The sequence below is a fragment of the Oryctolagus cuniculus genome, chromosome 4 (assembly GCF_964237555.1).
Source record: "Oryctolagus cuniculus chromosome 4, mOryCun1.1, whole genome shotgun sequence".
NCBI classification, from domain to species: domain Eukaryota; kingdom Metazoa; phylum Chordata; class Mammalia; order Lagomorpha; family Leporidae; genus Oryctolagus; species Oryctolagus cuniculus.
The window spans coordinates 43,460,847-43,478,845 of NC_091435.1; the positions used below are offsets into that span (position 1 = coordinate 43,460,847).

Sequence of the window (17,999 nt, forward strand, 5' to 3'; positions counted from 1 at the left end):
AGCCTAGAGAGAACACTCTTGTGACACTGAAAGCAAAGAAAGGTCCAGTCATGTTATTCAGTCAGCAAAAATCTAAGCCAATTGCAGATGCTATTTTATTACAAATAATGCTGCATATAATTTCCAGAACTACGTATCACATAAAGTAGCTTTAAACAGAAACACAAATAAAGCAAAGTTAATATGAACAGACTGACAAACATATTTGACCAGGGGTTCAAAAGAATCCAATCTTGTGTTTTCCCAAAGAGCGTGGCTTATTATGCACAAGTGTCCATGGTGACTTTATAAGACAGAACTATGAATAATGACTATTGTCTGTGTGTGTATGTGTGTGTGTGTGTGTGTTTAATAGGCAGGCAGTTTTACTGAGTATTTGAGAGTAAAATATATTACTTAAAAAAGAAGCAAAGTTGGAGCCAGCATCTGGCCTCTCAGTAAAGACGGCAGCGTTCCACAGTAGAGTGCCTGGCTTTGATTGATTCTGCCTTCCAGCTAATGTATCACCTTGTGATGGATGAAGTACGTGGGTCCTTGTCACCCAAGAGAGAGATCTGGGTTGACATCCCAGCTCCTGGCTTTGGTCTGGCCTAGGCCAGGCTATTGCAGACATTTGGAGAGTGAATCAGCCAGAGCACTCTGTTTCTTTCTCTCTTTCTCATAAATAAATATCCCCCCAAAATAAACATAGAATTAAATAATTAAATACTAATAAATAAATAATTACAACATTTTAAATTTTAGGAAATGAAAGTGTTTTCATGTATATTAGATTCAGAAAAGTGACATTTTGTTGATTTACGCTATTGTTGGAAGAGCAACAGCACTGATACAAATATGTTGAGTACCAGTTCTGAGTTTTAGTACCTGAGATTGCATATTCTGACTATAATTGGAAACGTTGTACTTAAACATTTGAATTGTATCACATATTTTGAGATTTTTGTACTACTTCTCTCTAAAACACAAAACCACAGCAATCACAATAGCACAAACAAAGCACACTGCTATTCTTTAAAGACAGTGTGACGGAAAGAGTATAAAAAAATAAATACAAGTGATGATGCAACATTTTCACAGGAAATTTGTGTTCTTTTTTAGTGAGTTTTACAAACAGGTAATGTTTGATTTTCCTGGCTATGTGATTTTTGGTCTGTGAAAAAGGTCAAGTCTTTAAAGATCTACTAGTTAAGCTGCAGTAAAGATCTTAGTAGATTTATTGTTCAGATAGAGACACAAAATTGTCTCAATTTTAAATTCTGATATTCTCATTAGCAGCCTTGGCAATACAAATTCATTGTGTGTGAAAGTTGACATTAATGTTACTTTAACAATTTTTATCAATTGTTATTAATGCATTTTATTACTCTAATAAAAACATAAAATATTTAAATTTTATGTATTATAAATAATAAGCTTGCACATTTTAATTTAAATACTTCTAAAAAAGTGAATTTTTCTTTGGATTTGGTCCAAATACCTTTTTCAGGTATCTTTGGAAAAAGGAAGGATGATTTTAAATATTCTTTTTTTTTTTTTTTTTTTTTTTGACAGGCAGAGTGGACAGTGAGAGAGAGAGACAGAGAGAAAGGTCTTCCTTTTGCTGTTGGTTCACCCTCCAATGGCCGCCGTGGCCGGCGCACCGCGCTGATCCGATGGCAGGAGCCAGGTACTTACCCTGGTCTCCCATGGGGTGCAGGGCCCAAGCACTTGGGCCATCCTCCACTGCACTCCCTGGCCACAGCAGAGAGCTGGCCTGGAAGAGGGGCAACTGGGACAGAATCCAGCGCCCAGACCGGGACTAGAACCCGGTGTGCCGGCACCACTGGTGGAGGATTAGCCTAGTGAGCCGCGGCGCCGGCCCAATATTCTTTCTTGATAGTTATTGTAGCATGGACATTGCTCATGGTGACTTCTGGACTGTCTTTTGAAGATTTCATTATTTCTGATTCCTCTAACAAGCTACTAAGTTAAGACTGCTTTTATTGATATCCAGCATCTTTACTAGAATTTTCAAAATACTTGTCATGCAAACTAAAAATGTATATAGATATATCTATATATAGATATATATATCTAGGTATATAGAAAACTATATATATATAATAGCTAGTGACTTTTTTTGGAAAACCAAACATTAAAATTTCTTAAAAAACTGATTTTATGAGTGGAATATTGCTAAGTTCCACAATTAGCTTTATTAATATGATTTAGTAATGTTATATAAAAAGACTTGGCTTTTTGATTCAGCTCGTAATTTATTGGTCAGTATATTGGTGAATAGACTAATGATATAACATGGATGATAGAATTTATTCATATATTGGCAAATGAAGAAAAATAATTACGTCTAGGGGCCAGCTTTGTAGCATAGCACATAAAGCCGCTTTCTGTAATGCTGGCATTTGATATGGGTCTTGGTTTGTGTCCCCCCCCCCCCCCCCCCCCGCTCCACTTCTGATCCAGCTGTCTGTTAATGGCCTGGGAAAAGCAGCAGAAAATGGGTCAAGTGCTTGGGCTGCTGTCACCCACCTGGGAGACCTGTATGAAGCGCCTGCACTGACCCTTGCTGGGAGTGAGCCAACAGATATAAGATTCTTTCTCTATCTCTCCCTCTCTGAAACAATGACTTTCAAATAAATAAATCTTTAAAAAATCATAAATTTGAACTTTGTTAAAATACTCTGTATTTACCAATGTTGCCATTTACTTTTTAGATTTTATGCATTTGCATATAATCTTAGATTAGGTGAACTCCAATATTTTAAACATGTTCAGAGGGATTATACATTCAGAAAAAGAGCTTCCATTGAGTTTGCAAGCAATCAGAAATCCACATTATTATTTCAATTCAGTCTTACTTATTTTCAAGTCTTTATATCAAGCCTTAAATGATTTGGTCAAAGCAATCACAGAGGATTTATGAAAATGTGGCAATTAGGATAATTTAGCATTTACTTCACTTGTGAGGTTGACATTAAATATCAGTCACTTAGAAAGTTTGAAATCTTTTCTTTTTGAAAAGATAGGTAAAGACTGAGCAGAATGATAGTGATGTGTTAGATTCCATGTGAATGGTTTCAGAGGCAGAGTAAACCATTTTCACCAATGTTACCATTCTATGTTAAATCAGAAAAGCAAGTATTTCCTGTTGAAGTTTATTAAGCTTTCCTTGAGATGAAAATAGTACCGTTGGCCGGCGCCGCGGCTCAATAGGCTAATCCTCCCGCCTAGCGGCGCCGCACACTGGGTTCTAGTCCTGGTCGGGGCACCGGATTCTGTCCCGGTTGCCCCTCTTCCAGGCCAGCTCTCTGCTGTGGCCAGGGAGTGCAGTGGAGGATGGCCCAAGTGCTTGGGCCCTGCACCCCATGGGAGACCAGGATAAGCTCCTGACTCCTGCCATCAGATCAGCACGGTGTGCCCGCCGCAGCGTGCCGGCCGCGGTGGCCATTGGAGGGTGAACCAAGGGCAAAGGAAGACCTTTCTCTCTGTCTCTCTCTCTCACTATCCACTCTGCCTGTCCAAAAAAAAAAAAAAAAAAAAAATATATATATATATAGTACTGTGAAGACAGTAGGTACTCAGTAAATATTTTAGGATGAGAGAATAAGAAATTGTAAGAGTATTAGAGCTTCTGGGTTTTTGAAATTTCATTGATTATGACATGAAAAATGTCTATTGTGGCAGACCACTTAAATTCAAATTAATAAGAGAACAAAAATAATTAAAATACTTTTTATGCTTAGATGTATATGCAATTACATGTATACCATGTTTTCTTTAGCATAGCTATTAAATTTTATATATATATATATGTATATATAAATACACATATATGTACGTGTACCTTAGTTTAAAATTACCTGGGCAATGCTTTGTTACTAATGAAAACATGTTCTTGGGTTTGATAATTGGTTAATGATATAAATGTGTATTTTATGTGAATAATGCCCATTTTTTTGCAGTCATTAACCACTAATGATGTCTCATTTCTTTTCTTAAATGTATTTTAAAGTAGTTCACAAAGATGTGATTAAATTGAGAGAAGTCTGATTTGTGTATTCTTTTAAGAAACATCTAAGTTTAAACTCTGAATTAAGCAGGAAGTACTAGAAAAGAGATTGAGAGAATAGCAGCTGAGACTTTAGGATTCAGTAACATTCGCATCAGAATGAGACTTCATTGAAAGGGTTTTCCAGCAAAGGACACACATGGAGTAAGTAATTGAGGAGACGGATTGAATGACAAGAAATACTATTGAGATATAACATGGTACACTGACACAGAGTTTATTTATTTGTTCTTTAGAAACCCTTTATCCGCCTAGTTTTCTTGTAACTGGTGTTTCTTGCCACCTTAGTGAATGGTGTTCAGAATGTTGTGGATTTCAGGTCCTGCAAGGAAAACAAAATTGCTCAATTAGACTCTAGAGAAAGGCTTCATTTGTCATTGTGAATTACTTTGGTCATTGGCTACTCTTAAGAAAGAAAAGGGAAGGGAACAGGGGATCATAGTCCTTGAACAGGTCAGATTAAACCAGCCACATGGGTTCATGGTGTCATACATATTGTAGGAAAAAAGAAGAAAAAAAGGAGCTTTGATAGTTGATAACTTAATTATCTGCCACTATCAGTTTGGAAGGGCTTTTAAACATGTCCAAAATGTCTACCAAACTTTCAGCAGGAGTGACAGCAGATTTTTAAGTGAGGATAAAAATGCAGCAGTCTTTCTAGAATAAAACTCTGACAGACTATGATGAATTACCTTATTATAGTTGCTCGCATGACAAATGTACTTGATCAGTGTTTCTTCCTGGGAATAGTTGAGCTTATCCAGAGGCAAAAGTTGAAAGGAAATGAGAGCTAACTAGGAATCCTGAGTGCAATACATCAGTATTTCCATAAAAGTATTCAAGAAAACCTTATCAATTACTGTTTATGTCAACAGAAAGTACTTCCCCATTACCTCATGACACAACCTTTTTTTTTGGAGATTTATTTAAGTGACTTTTTCAAAAGGGGGATATAGATCACAGAGAAGTTTTTTGTTTTCTTTTGCAAGTCTGTTATCAGCTTTAGAAGAGATTGAGACGTTTCTGCATTTCCAGCCATGATACTCTACCTACGCATACCTTACTATACTCCTAATATAAAAAGATTTTTTGCTTATTCAAATATTTTTATATGAAAAAGTGGCAACCAGGAAAACTAGTGGAGTTAGGAAAACTGGGTGAACTGCTAAAAATATTTAAATGGCTGTATGTTGAGATTTTTACTAAGTATATTGAAAGGAGTAATCATTACATATCTGGATTTTATTTTGGTGTTTTAACCTCTGGATTTGAGTAACTATTCTTATGTTGGAAAATGTGCTCTGGAAATCCAAGACATTGCCAAAATAGTTGTAATAATTTTAACATGATGATTTAAAGAAATATTAGAATTTCATACCCAGTACACTGTAGAATGCTAAGCAATTTGTTCATTACATAGAAATTAATGGTAGAAAGTTAGATTTCATTGGTTTAGACAATGTTTATTTTCATTTCATGTGAATGTGATGCAAGCTAGATTACAGTGGCATCATTTTTTCTTTATTTTTGAAGGAATTTGCTGAGTGTTTAGAGTATTTTTATTTTAGTGTTAGGCAATACTTGAATAGTTAACACATAATTGCGTGTTTTTAACACCATGTTGTGTATTTCTTCACTCACATGTTTGAAAAATTGAACTTAATCAGGTCAAATGATAAATATGTAAAAGTACCCTCAATGTTCTGACACTTTTCCTTCAAGAAACGTGTGATGAGTCCAAATGGTAGGTAGTGTGTGTAATTTAGCTGTGAAACTGTCGCTAGCACTTGGTTAATACACGTGCTCACTGAAACTTAGTTTTTTGAAATACTATATACATAACTAACATGATAAATGGAAGATCTAGATTTGACAAAGATAATTTCCCCTCTGTTGCACTAATTTTATTAGGGTATAGTATATTCATGTAGAATGCTTCACATGTGAATAAGAACTTCCCAGTAATATTCAAACTGAAGATCGTGACCCATGGATGAGTTAATAGTTGTGATGTTTATATATAGCATTAAAGAAAAATAGAACAGAATAGAAAATACCAGAAGTATAAAATGAGTTTTATTAAATTCGTGTTTTGGTGGAAAGCTCATAAATATGTATACCATATGTATAAGTGTTTTTGCAGGTTCACAACACACAAGGCATTTCTTTACTGTGAACTGATCACAGACAATAAAAGTTGCTGTTATGGTGACTAGGAGAAAAATCTATGCCCAACATCATTACTGGGTGAACTGAAACAACATTTGAGACTTTAGAACAAGTTCTCTCTGTTGCTCAGCAGAACCATTTGAGAAGTTTTGAAAAAACAGGGGAGAACAGTCTCTAATCAGGCCAGAGAAATTTCAAACACCTGGTACAGGGTGATAGCTGCTTGTTTTCTTTTTGTTTCTCAAACACTCCGGATGTGTAGGTTAAGTAGGCAAGTTATAGAATTTCTGCTAGGGTAGCAATCATGGTGGCTTTATTTGTTAATTTTTTCTTTTGTCTTGATGTTTGACAGTGGATATTATAGAGTTTGAACATCAATAATTACAAACTGATGGAAGAGGTGCTTGGCAACCAATGTAAATATTAATTTAGGAATTTTAAAATATATTACAGATATATTACATACTATGCTAAAAGATTTTTATTTGTACACTAGTTACTGAAAGGAGTACCATAGAGAGGTGTAGAAAAAAATTATATCAAAAGTGTAAATATTGGAAACATCAAGAATATAGCAATTGTCTACATTCTGACTAGTTTTATTTTCACTAGCCAAGCAGTGACTAAAGACCTCTGGTATTTTTCTTCTTGTTTTTTGGTGGTCTTTTCTGATATTTCAGGTTTGTAGTTTAATCTTATTTTTCCTCTAAAGAACATCTTTACTCTTGTCTCAAGTGTCCTCAATGCTTTTACAGTTAAATAAATTTGCTTAAGTTTTTCAATGGAGGTGAGTGAAAATTAAAATTTTTATTATAGTAGCTATAACATTTCTGGTGTCAGGACAGGTATGTACAGAAGAGTCAGCCATGCCACTTGCATTTGTCCTTCTCAGTCACTGTATGGGATCTATTGTTCTGTACACTTCAATTCTGCATCTGGAGTTTGGCGAGAAGAGCACCATATGCTCACTGAACTGGTAGATTTGGATTTCAGTGTTCCCTTTGCTTTGTGCTGTTTGTTTTGTTCTGCTTAATTTAGCTGCTCTTCAGCTTGTAACTCTGAAAGTCAGTGGAAAGTCAAATTCAGAGAAGATCTAAATGATATAAACAAGTTTGACCAGCCCTAGTGATGTGAATAAGTTTGACATCTATTTAGAATGTGTGAGTAGGACCAGGATATGCAACACTAACTTTCCAGCCTCATTCCTGGTTGCTTTCAATAATACAAGGTCAAAATTCACCAGCATATGTTGAAATGGAAAATGAACATAGCACAGGCTTTTAGAAAAGAATTTCAATGTTTGTATTTTAATTTGAAAAAAAATTCTTCTGATATTTGATCTTCAGTGTGCTCAGGTTTTGTGTTTTTGGAATTATTGATAATTAACCTGATATATGCAAGTATTTCATGAAAAATTAAATGTTGACATGGTTATTTCAATAATTGTTATATGTAATTCATGTCTTTCATTAAAAGTAACATTATGCTTAAGGAATTAAGTACTACAATATGTTTTTATAGCATTACAGCCACAAGAATAAATATGCTAACATTTAGCTCTTTATAATAAAATTACTTACCATTTGATAATAAAACAAGGTTTCAAGTATTAAAAACATTAATTATACTAGTTGGATAGTATAGAAAGGTAACCAACAGGATTTATTTCTGAGTTTATATTTGAATTATGCTATGCAGGCATGTTGTAACCTAATTTATTTCTGTATTAAGATCCATATTTAGTTATTTTTAAATAGTAAGATTGGTGATACTTTTGTATGTAGAATCTTTATATCCAAACAGTTTAAAAATGTATATGATTTGTAACTTTACAAGTAAAACTCTCCCATTAAATTGAATTTTTGACAGAATGTAACCTTAACATATTTGACTTTATAGTTTTAGTACTTCATGGTGCTTCAATGAATGAGGAAAGAAAGCTTAGTCTTTCAAGTTCCTAAGCAATAGCATACTTATGGAATTTTACATACCATCAGATCCTCATGATTTCAAAAATGTACTAAAGTAAATTAATAAGCGTATCCATCTCTCAGGAATAATTAAAACAATTGTTTACTTATGACACAATCTGAGTATTCTATTACACATCAAAACTTCTAGTATTTTTTTAAAAATGAAGTTACTGATTACCTGAGTTATAAGAGATATAAATGCCTGTTGCGTTTCTCCCTGATATGTTTTTGTGCATTTTTATATAGTAGTGAGTTTTATTATCAATAGTAATGATTTCTTACATTTCCTAAATGTCCCAGTGTAAAAGTTCTTTCGAGATTATCTTAATGGCCTTCAATATGTAGATCAGGAAGTAAAGTACAAAGAGATGAAATCTCAAGTTTTTTTCATAGCCACTTCAGAAATAGGCAACCACGTACATTTATTACTTCTTTATTATACCCTTTTGCTATTAATAACATGCAGTCATCCCTTGACATCTGTGGAAGATTCACAAGGACCCCCCTGCCCTACATCTAAGAATACCAAAATCTGCAAATGCTCAAGTCACTTATATAAAATGATATAAGATTTGCATATAACCTACATATATCCTACCATATATGAGTACTTTAAATCACTTCTGAATTACTTATAATACCTTATACCACTTAAATGCTATGTAACTGATTGTTGTATTGTGTAGGGAACAATAAAAAGATAAAACCAGATTTTACATGTTCCCTGCAAACATATAGTTTTAATATTTTCAATTCACAGTTGGCTGAATCTAAGGATGCACAAACCACAGATGTGGGAGTCTGACTTTTTAATTGCCCTTGATGTGATATCATGAGTCAATAAATTATATAAGATATTGTCCTTCAAGACAGCTATTGGTCAACAAACTATGGAGCTTTATGGGACCAGTTTATTGATCCCTTGTTCATACTATGTACTAAATAATGTGTTTTCTGAGACTTTTTTTTTAGATATGTATAAGCAATTGTATTATTCAAGAACACAAACTATGTTTTTCAAAATAAATCCAAAATCAGTTACTTGGAGGTTGGACCAAGAGACATTAGCCTGACAGTAAAAAATCCAATCAAAGTGAAAAGGAGAGGCTTACAGTGAAAGAATTCAAAAGACAAAATCCAGCAATGGGTATACAAATAGACTTACCAAGGAAAAGTGGAAGTCACCATGGAATGTTGACACAGCTCTCCGGAAGAGCTGTCTGGAGCCCGTGCTGGAAACATGATCTCTAATAGTATCACTATCATGACCCAAACAATATTTCAATGTATGCCTGGGAGGCTACTGTGGGCTGGTTAGAAAGCTGATATTCTATTTAGCTTTCCCTGGTGACTATATTTCAAAAAGAGGTCTAGACACAATTAAATGATATGCTCAAAAGATTCAAGTTACTTTAATTACTTTTGGCTTTTATGTATCATACCTCATGTCTATAATGTGAATTTAATTGTGGTTTTACATCCATGATGGTGAGGTTAGCAATGCCATATTTTACAGAACATTGTGGAATGTTTGACAATAATAAACAACTACATCACAATGAGTTAAGACCAGGCTATGAATAGGCTCCTGATTTCAGACCACAGTCTAACATTAAAAATCATACCATGTCCTGAACACCATCTAAGCATTGTGGAAATAGTAAAATGAAAATACCTATCCCTCCAATACAGCACTACAAAAATATATAGTATTTGGCTTATTGTAAAATATTGGGGGAATCTTATGTTAAAAACTCAGATTGTCAATCTTTCTAATAATTCTGGTAATAATTTAAAATGTGCCATCTAATAAAAATCTAGGACAGTCTACAAATAATAAAAAATAAAGCAATCTGGGATCACTGCCAAGATTATCTCAAATATATATAATGGAGCAAAGAAAGAATATAAATACTATAAGTGCAACTGACTTAATGGAAGACAAACAAGAAGGAATAGTAATTGGTCAAAACTGTGGTTGAAAGTAATTATAGGCTGCTCATGAATTTCTTTCATAAAGTACTATGTGTACCTAAGAATCTTTTCATCCTCTTATATAATTCTTCAGAAGTCTCTTTGCAATAAATACAAAAGAAATAATGGAAACAACCTGTACTGCCACCATTTTACATGCTGGAGATACGTAACTTAAGGAAACTAAAACTTAACAAAAATGTGCAAACTTGCATTAACCACAATCGTTGGAAAACTAACATATCCCAATTAGAAATCCTACTTCTCAAAACAGACATTATGTAAAATGAATTGCATTTTTATTCGCAAATAGCAACTTAGAATTGTTGCTTTATATCCCTAAAATTGCCAAAAATTGCTCTCTAATGTTCTATTGATATGGCATTCCAGTTTATTGAACCACAAAAAGCTGTTGCTTTTTTTCTGGTTTTAATTTTAAAAAGTTTAATGAAATTTTTTTTGCATTTTTTGGGATTTAGCCTTACTAAATAAAAGCTAAGTAATCAAATAGCATAATGTGTATTCATTATTAAACTTTTCTAGGTTCAATTTTTTTTTTTCCTTTTTAAAGATTTATTTACCTATTTAAAAGGCAGAGTTATAGAGAGGTAGAGGCAGAGAGAGAGAAGTCTTCCATCTGCTGGTTAACTCCCCAAATGGCCCCAGTGGCCAGAACTGTGCCCATCCAAAGCAAGAAGCCAGGAGATGCTTCTGGGTCTTCCATGTGGGTGAAAGAACACAAGGACTTAAGTCATCATCTACTGCTTTCCTGGGCTATAGGAGAGCTGGATCAGAAGCGGAGCAGCAGGGACTCAAATCAGCACCCGTATGGGATGCTGACACTGCAGGCAGTGGCTTTACCTGTTGTGCCACAATACTGACCCCACTAATTTTTTTTTCTTTCACTATTTGATAGTTCAAGTATTTTTGGGGTCATCTGCCCATTAATTCTATAAAAATATTGAATTTCTACTACATATCTAATACTGTGTTGCATGCTGAAGTCAAAATGGTAAATGTAATTTGTAAGTTCAAGACACTCATAAAGGACATAAAAATAAAGAACTAATGAGGGTTAATACACTATAGTTTAAAACATTTAATATAAAACACATATCTAAAGGACATAGAAGAATAAGGAGCTAATAATTTCACAAATTTAATTATATGATAATTTTAAATGTAGATTAAAATATATCTATTTTCAGTTTTAACCCTCAAAGCTAATATACTGATATTTCACACATTGGAACCCTGTAATAGCTGTCCTCATTCTGCAGGTAATGTAAAATGCCTAACTTAAAGCCACACCTCACCCACAGTAAGGAACCAAGATGACCTAAAGATTTAGGCTCCCTTGTCAAATTTGGAAGCAGGTGCGAAAAAGCAAATATTCAGTCCAAATGATTATAACTGTTCTCTAAAAGGATAGCAACTTTTTAATTATTTGGCTTTGCCTCCAAGTTTCTGTAGGAAAAAGTGATGTTTGTAGTCCTAATATATACCTGTAATTGTGATTCTGATTCACAAGCAGCACACTTCTTTGGAAACTATGTTACACTGAACCTGATTCCAAACAGACCAACATTCTAAAATTTCCAAGACAGGTAAATGTGGACTGTATAAGTTATTCTATAGTAGAACCAGGAACAATGCATTGGGAGCAAGAATGTTTCTAAAATCATTTAAGAAGTAATACAATCCCACCAAACATTTGGTTGATATGTTTTGTATGATTCATTGTTCACTGGTATCAGAAAAGAATTGACAAAAATAAATGTCTTCAACTCAGGAAAAATGTGCTTGATGCTCTTTTGCCTATGCAGTTTGGGAAATGACTTAGTCCATTTGGTTGATCACAACCATAAAAATCCTTTGGGTACAAAGGAAAACAGAGGTAGGAATGAGACTGGTGATTGTTATCAAATGTATCTTACTTTGTTCACTGCAAAGCAGAAAACGATATCCTTCTGAAACTAATAGCATGTTTTATTTCTTTCTGTTTTAGGTAAGCACATTAATCATTCCTGTGTACTCAGACTGCATCAAGGTAAAGCAAAACAAAAAATGGCATAGTTATATTTCATAGAAGTGCTCGATATGTAAATATATATGGAATTTTGGAGGAAAATTGTTTAAATCAAGCTTCTTTTTTGAAACCAGACTGAAAATACTTATAAAAAATACCAGTGTTCAATTTTTGTTTGTTCTACTGTGGTGCTGATGTTGCAAGCTTTCAACATTTGGATCTTTATTACATGAAGTTTTAAAAATATTTTATTATCTGCTAATGGTGTTGGGCATCTCTTTATGGTGAGAAATGCAGATCAGCGTAGATTTTTAAACATAAAACTCTTTTTATTCATAAAACTCTTTAGTTAATATGCATATTGATATTTTTATAGCACATTACATTTTAAAATAAATTTATAAAAATACTGAAAAGTAGTTATATAGATGTCATTTTAAAGGATACATAGTTTGTAAACATCATACAAATAAGCAAATTAAAGATGAGTAATACTAATTGATATTATTTATCATTACAAAGATTAGTTATCAACATTTATGGGAAAAAATTCCCCCCTAAAAAATCTGTAAATCATTTGCTAGAGGAAATATGGATGGTCTATAAAAGTTATAGTATTCCTTTTTTTAAATTATGTCTACTTGCTGTTTTTATATTCACAACAGAGGAAAAAAGGACAAGTTTAATCACAATAATGAGGTAACATAAGTTTGAATACTTTCTAGAAATATTTGTACCATTTAAATCAATATTTCATGAAATATTCATTCTACCCCTAAAACAAAAGTGCTTATAATTCCTATACATTGAACATGTTTTTCTAATTTTTGAGTTGGAGGACAGTCTAGCAGGATTTTTGGGGTGTAGAGCCAAAATTAGTTCCTTAGGGGACAAAGACACCAAATTGGTGGTTAAGAAACCTACAAGGCTTTAGAATTTAGTCCTGTTGGACTGTGCAGCAAGGGAAAGTCACTCTCTCAGAAAAGGACAAAATGTTTTTAATTAGAGGAATAGTTGGCATTATTCACTTATAATAGAAAGTAAATAATGTTCTGATTGTTAGAGCAAAGGTTTTCTTTTTCATCCAAATGAATGCTTCAACCATTTATTTAATAAGAAAGGGCCACAGTTTACTTTCATTTTTAAGAATTATGTAGATATAATTTATTTTTCATTTTGATACTTTGATACTTATTTCCAATAAAAAAAATTATGGTAGTGATGTGAATAGTAACACACACAAAACTTTATAGCATCAAATGGAGGAGGGGAGTGAATTATTGTTTGGCGATTGTTTCACCAGCCTTGAATTAACCTTTCTTTGCTTTTCCTTTAATGGAAGTCATTGGAACTCTGTTGAAGGAAGTACATCATTTAAAAAACAAAGCAAAACTAGGAACTAGTGTCTAGCAGTTCTAAATGAGTCCTCTTTCTGTTGGCATAAGGTACTGTCTGCCATATGAGCAAGTATGAGAAACATCCTGAATGCTTTGTTTCTCTGGAATGCTTCAGTAACAGCTGCTTAGATTAGCTTCGTAAACATGCTTGAAATAATATATTTGACTCTAAAAATTATTTTCTTTCATATAAAATGCATCTGTTAAGAGAAAGTTCATTTTTCCAATATGATCATGATTTACAATGAAAATTAAATATATAGATAATTTTAAGGAAATAAACATTCAAAAACTGTTCCTTGACCATAAAATGAAATACTTTCACCTTTTGTTCTACATATAAAAATCTGAAATTCAAATAAGGACTCATGGTATTGTTTAAATAAATCTTAAATGGAGAATTTTGATTTTAAACTTTATTTTAAAAATAATATTCTAAAGCTACATTAGCACAGTTATCCGTTTAAATACGGAATTAAAATATATTTAATTGTCCTTTGATAATTATAAATTGTTCAATGTATTAGGTTCCATGCATCTATTGCATACATGATCATAAAACTTCATAAAATATACATGTATAGAAACTCTCACAAAAAGGAACTTAAATGTAAACAAAAGAATAAAAATCTGAACCATTAAGCTTGTGATTATACAGTGGATTGAAATAATGCTTATGCAAAAATTAGAAAGCAAAATAGGGAAGGAAGGAAAGGGACAGAGGGAGGGAGGGAAATATGTTTATCTTCTTGGAATTGTACCTATGAAGTACGTGAAAGCTGTTCTCTTTGTATTAATAACAATTAAAAAGAAGAAAACAAAAAAAAATTTCAACCAGAAAAACCTCTCACCATCTTATATATCACTTTATTTTGTTCTAATTTTCCTCTAAATAAAGAGTAGATACGTCTTACTGTCATTAACTGTTAGTTGGATTCCAACTAATTGATGTTTTACTTAATATAAGCTTTCCAGATGAGTTCATGCATGTTCTTTGTCCATTTGTGACTGTACTTAAATGTGAATCCCCAAAAATGGCATTATGTGTCTAAGATTGATAGTTATTTGATTTAGCAACATCTGTTGTTGTTTGATTTCCTCCAAGCAGATGCTCTTCCTTGAAATTCAGATGCAATTTGATCTACTTTCATGACATATATCTGTAATAGAATAATACTGTTGTTATTTAGGTATAGGAAATATCATTCACAGTTGTGTGTATCTTTGGTTAAACAAATATCTGTACACTGGGTCAAACATCATTAACTTTAATAAGGATGGGAATGCACAGATCCTTTGAGTCACTCTATAAATCGACCTAGAGTTCTTTCATGTTTAGGGCAGCTAGAGTCATTTATTTTCCAGTTGGCAATTCTCTTAATACTCTTGGAAATTTAATGAAAACACAACAACATATATTTTCAGAAAGATGTTCTTTTCTGTGTCTGTCATTGTATTTCAAAGCTGTCACAATAGACAAAGAATTGTAATGAGAAAAATACCCAGAGACAAACACTACTGTTTATTTGATTCTCTATTCACATTTTGTAATATGCTGCAACACAATAAAAGCCAGCATAATTGTAGCTAATCAGTGTGGTTCGTGGTTTATGTGAGGACACACAGGAATTTAGGATAAATACCATGCTGAGGATTAGAGAATTCTGACCCAGAGTTTTCTGTGGAAATGACATAAAAGTTTGTCCTAGGAACAATATAAAAATTATATAATATTACAATAGAGATTACATATATGTAATTCTAAGAAGACCTTGATGTCCTGTAATGGAATACTTGTCTGATTTTCCTATTCTGGGGAAGTCTCTTGTTCAGTGTTAACAATTCAATGATATCTTGTGACCTTTTCTATGCAAATATGAACAATTTGAGGCAATCACAATCTCTCACGCATTGCTCCTTAAAGGGACATTCTTAATTGTTCTTATAGTCTCAATTTTATTTTAAACTCCATTACCTATAATATCTTCTTTGAAGCTTGAAATTAACTTTTATTTCTTCACTATTTTATCCTTCCCTATTTTGGTAACAATGATTTTATTTTTCCAGCAAAGTTCTAGGTGGTTTCTTTCACTATACATGTGAATAATCCAATATGATAAGATTCCATTCACTGAAAGAGAAACTTATCTTCCTTTTCTGTAGAGACCCTTCAAAGAATCACTGTCCTTTTGAATACAAAAGCAAAATTCATGATATAATGATATTAAACTATATATGCTTAAGATACTTGGTAATGATGGGTTTTTGTGGTTGTTTTTAGTACCATCTCATCTATCTAATATTTTAGTAATTCAGTCCCTTTTTTTAAAAAAACAAGGATTTACTTATTTATTTGAAAGGCAGAGTTACAGAGAGAGAGGAGAGACACAGAGAGATCGTTTATCCACCAGTTCAATTCCCCACATGGCTGCAATGGTTGGGGTTGGGACAGGCAGAAGCCAGGAGCCAGGAGCTTCTTCCAGGTTACCAAGTGTGTGCAGGGGCCCAAGCACTTGGGCCATCTTCCTCTGCTTTCCGAAGTGCATAAGCAGGGAGCTGGATCAGAAATGGAGCAGCTCAGACTTGAACTGGCACCTATAGGGGATGTTGGTGCTGCAGACTATGGTTTTAACCCACTAAGCCACAGCAGTGGCCCCAATTCAGTTCCTTTGTGACCAGTAGACAGATATCTATTTAGGGACTGACCTAGAAATCAAAGCTGAAACCTAAGTTTATTCAGAATAATACTCTCAGCAATAATGGTGACCAACCCTTTCTAGGTTATAGTTTGAAGAGAGAGAGTGAGATCAGTTAACAAAGCCAACCTTCCCTTTTGGATCTTTCCTACCTAAGTGTTTCTGTAGGATACACTGACTGTGCCATCCCTTCCTCAAAGTTGAAGGAGTTGTTTTTAAAATATCCTCCCACCACTTCTAAATTATAGAGCAATGATAATGCATTTGTCCTTACTCTAAAAATAAAATAAGGCAATTTAGCATTTGTTTTGTTCCTCTAATTAGAAAATGGTGGCAGCTTTAATTTTTAAAAGGCACAAGTTTGTCATCCTCCTTTTGGGAAGGAAATCAAATGCAATTGTAAAACAAATGATTAACTGTTTTAAAGCTTCAAGTCACAGTTGATGTGCATGTGTCAGGAGAAAGTCTGCGTAATATGCATCCTCTTCTCAGCCTCCGTGCCACATTCCTCCAACATTTGAGGCTGTTCTGTGAATTTGGCCTATGGCCTCGTAAGTTCCTGGATGCAGATGCTGGGTTCTGTTTTCCTTGGTGAACTCCCTAAACTTGAAGTTTTTAAAAGTTTATGTTTTAGATTTATTTATTTGAGGCAGTGACAGACAGAGACAGAGAGAAAGAGATCTTTCATCTACTAGTTTACTCCCCAAATAATTGCACCAATTGGGGCTGGGCCAAACTGAAGCCAGCAGTCAGCTATTCCAGTTCTATACTGATCTCCCACGTGGGTAGCAGGAATGCAAGCACTTGATTTATCATCTACTGCTTCCCAGGTACATTAGCAGGGAGCTGAAGTGCAAGCAGAGTAGCTGGGACCAGAATTGGCACTTCCATATGGGAAGCAGGTGATCCAAATGGCAACTTAAACTGCTGCGCCACAGTGACTGCCTCTGAACTACTTCTTTTAGTGATTTGACATTGATAACTGAATTAATGCAATGGCAAATCAATAGATTAAATTTAAATGGTTTCTCACAATTTGCAATTTGTGTTTTACCCAAAACTATTCTACCACTTTTAGTTTTCTAACTCATTGTGCAATTGCCCACTTTGTATTATTCATGCATAGTTTTTGTCCTCATTACTCATGGGTAATTCTCTCCCAGTATATTAGTATATAGACAATTAGACAACTCTGGTTATCCTAAGTTCCAAAGAATGTGCTTAGAATGTGATATTTAGAATTTAAAAAGTTGCATCTGAATTTCAAATGTATTCCTTTTTATCCATAAATGCTTAAAGAAAGGTTTATTAAATAATCTTAAGGCTACAAGTACTTTTGGTTTAATTTAATCCTTAGAATTTTGAAGCTGTTCCAGAACAACTCATTTTGGTTTTGCAAACATAGATGATTAAAATACTGGAAATTATTTTGAATTCATTCCAGAATTCATAGCCCTTGGTACTTTCTGCGCCATTATCGATGGGAATCTACCTCCACCCACATGTTTAATCTTGGGTGAAAACTCTTTGTGTCAGCCTAAATTATTCAGTCATTTCAAATCAGATCTGGCTGTCAATATTATTAGAATTCTATCATTGCCATGATTTTAATAATGTCACAGCCAAACGTGAGTTTAAAATTCACTTTTTGAGACACTTGGTTTGCTGTTTTAGTTGTACAGACAGTGT

General features: G+C 33.6%; 1 protein-coding gene across 5 annotated transcripts in view; it reads left to right on the forward strand.

Moving 5' to 3' along the window:
- Window positions 1-17,999, forward strand: part of CADM2 (cell adhesion molecule 2) — a 1,119,939-nt gene that overhangs the window by 555,609 nt on the left and 546,331 nt on the right. The window contains exon 2 of one of the 5 annotated variants that reach the window (XM_051859417.2): window positions 12,197-12,238. The exons of the other annotated variants lie outside the window; for them this stretch is intronic. Coding sequence (XP_051715377.1) covers window positions 12,197-12,238 — 42 coding nt within the window. The remainder of the gene's footprint in view (window positions 1-12,196; window positions 12,239-17,999) is intronic. 5 annotated transcript variants of the gene reach the window in all.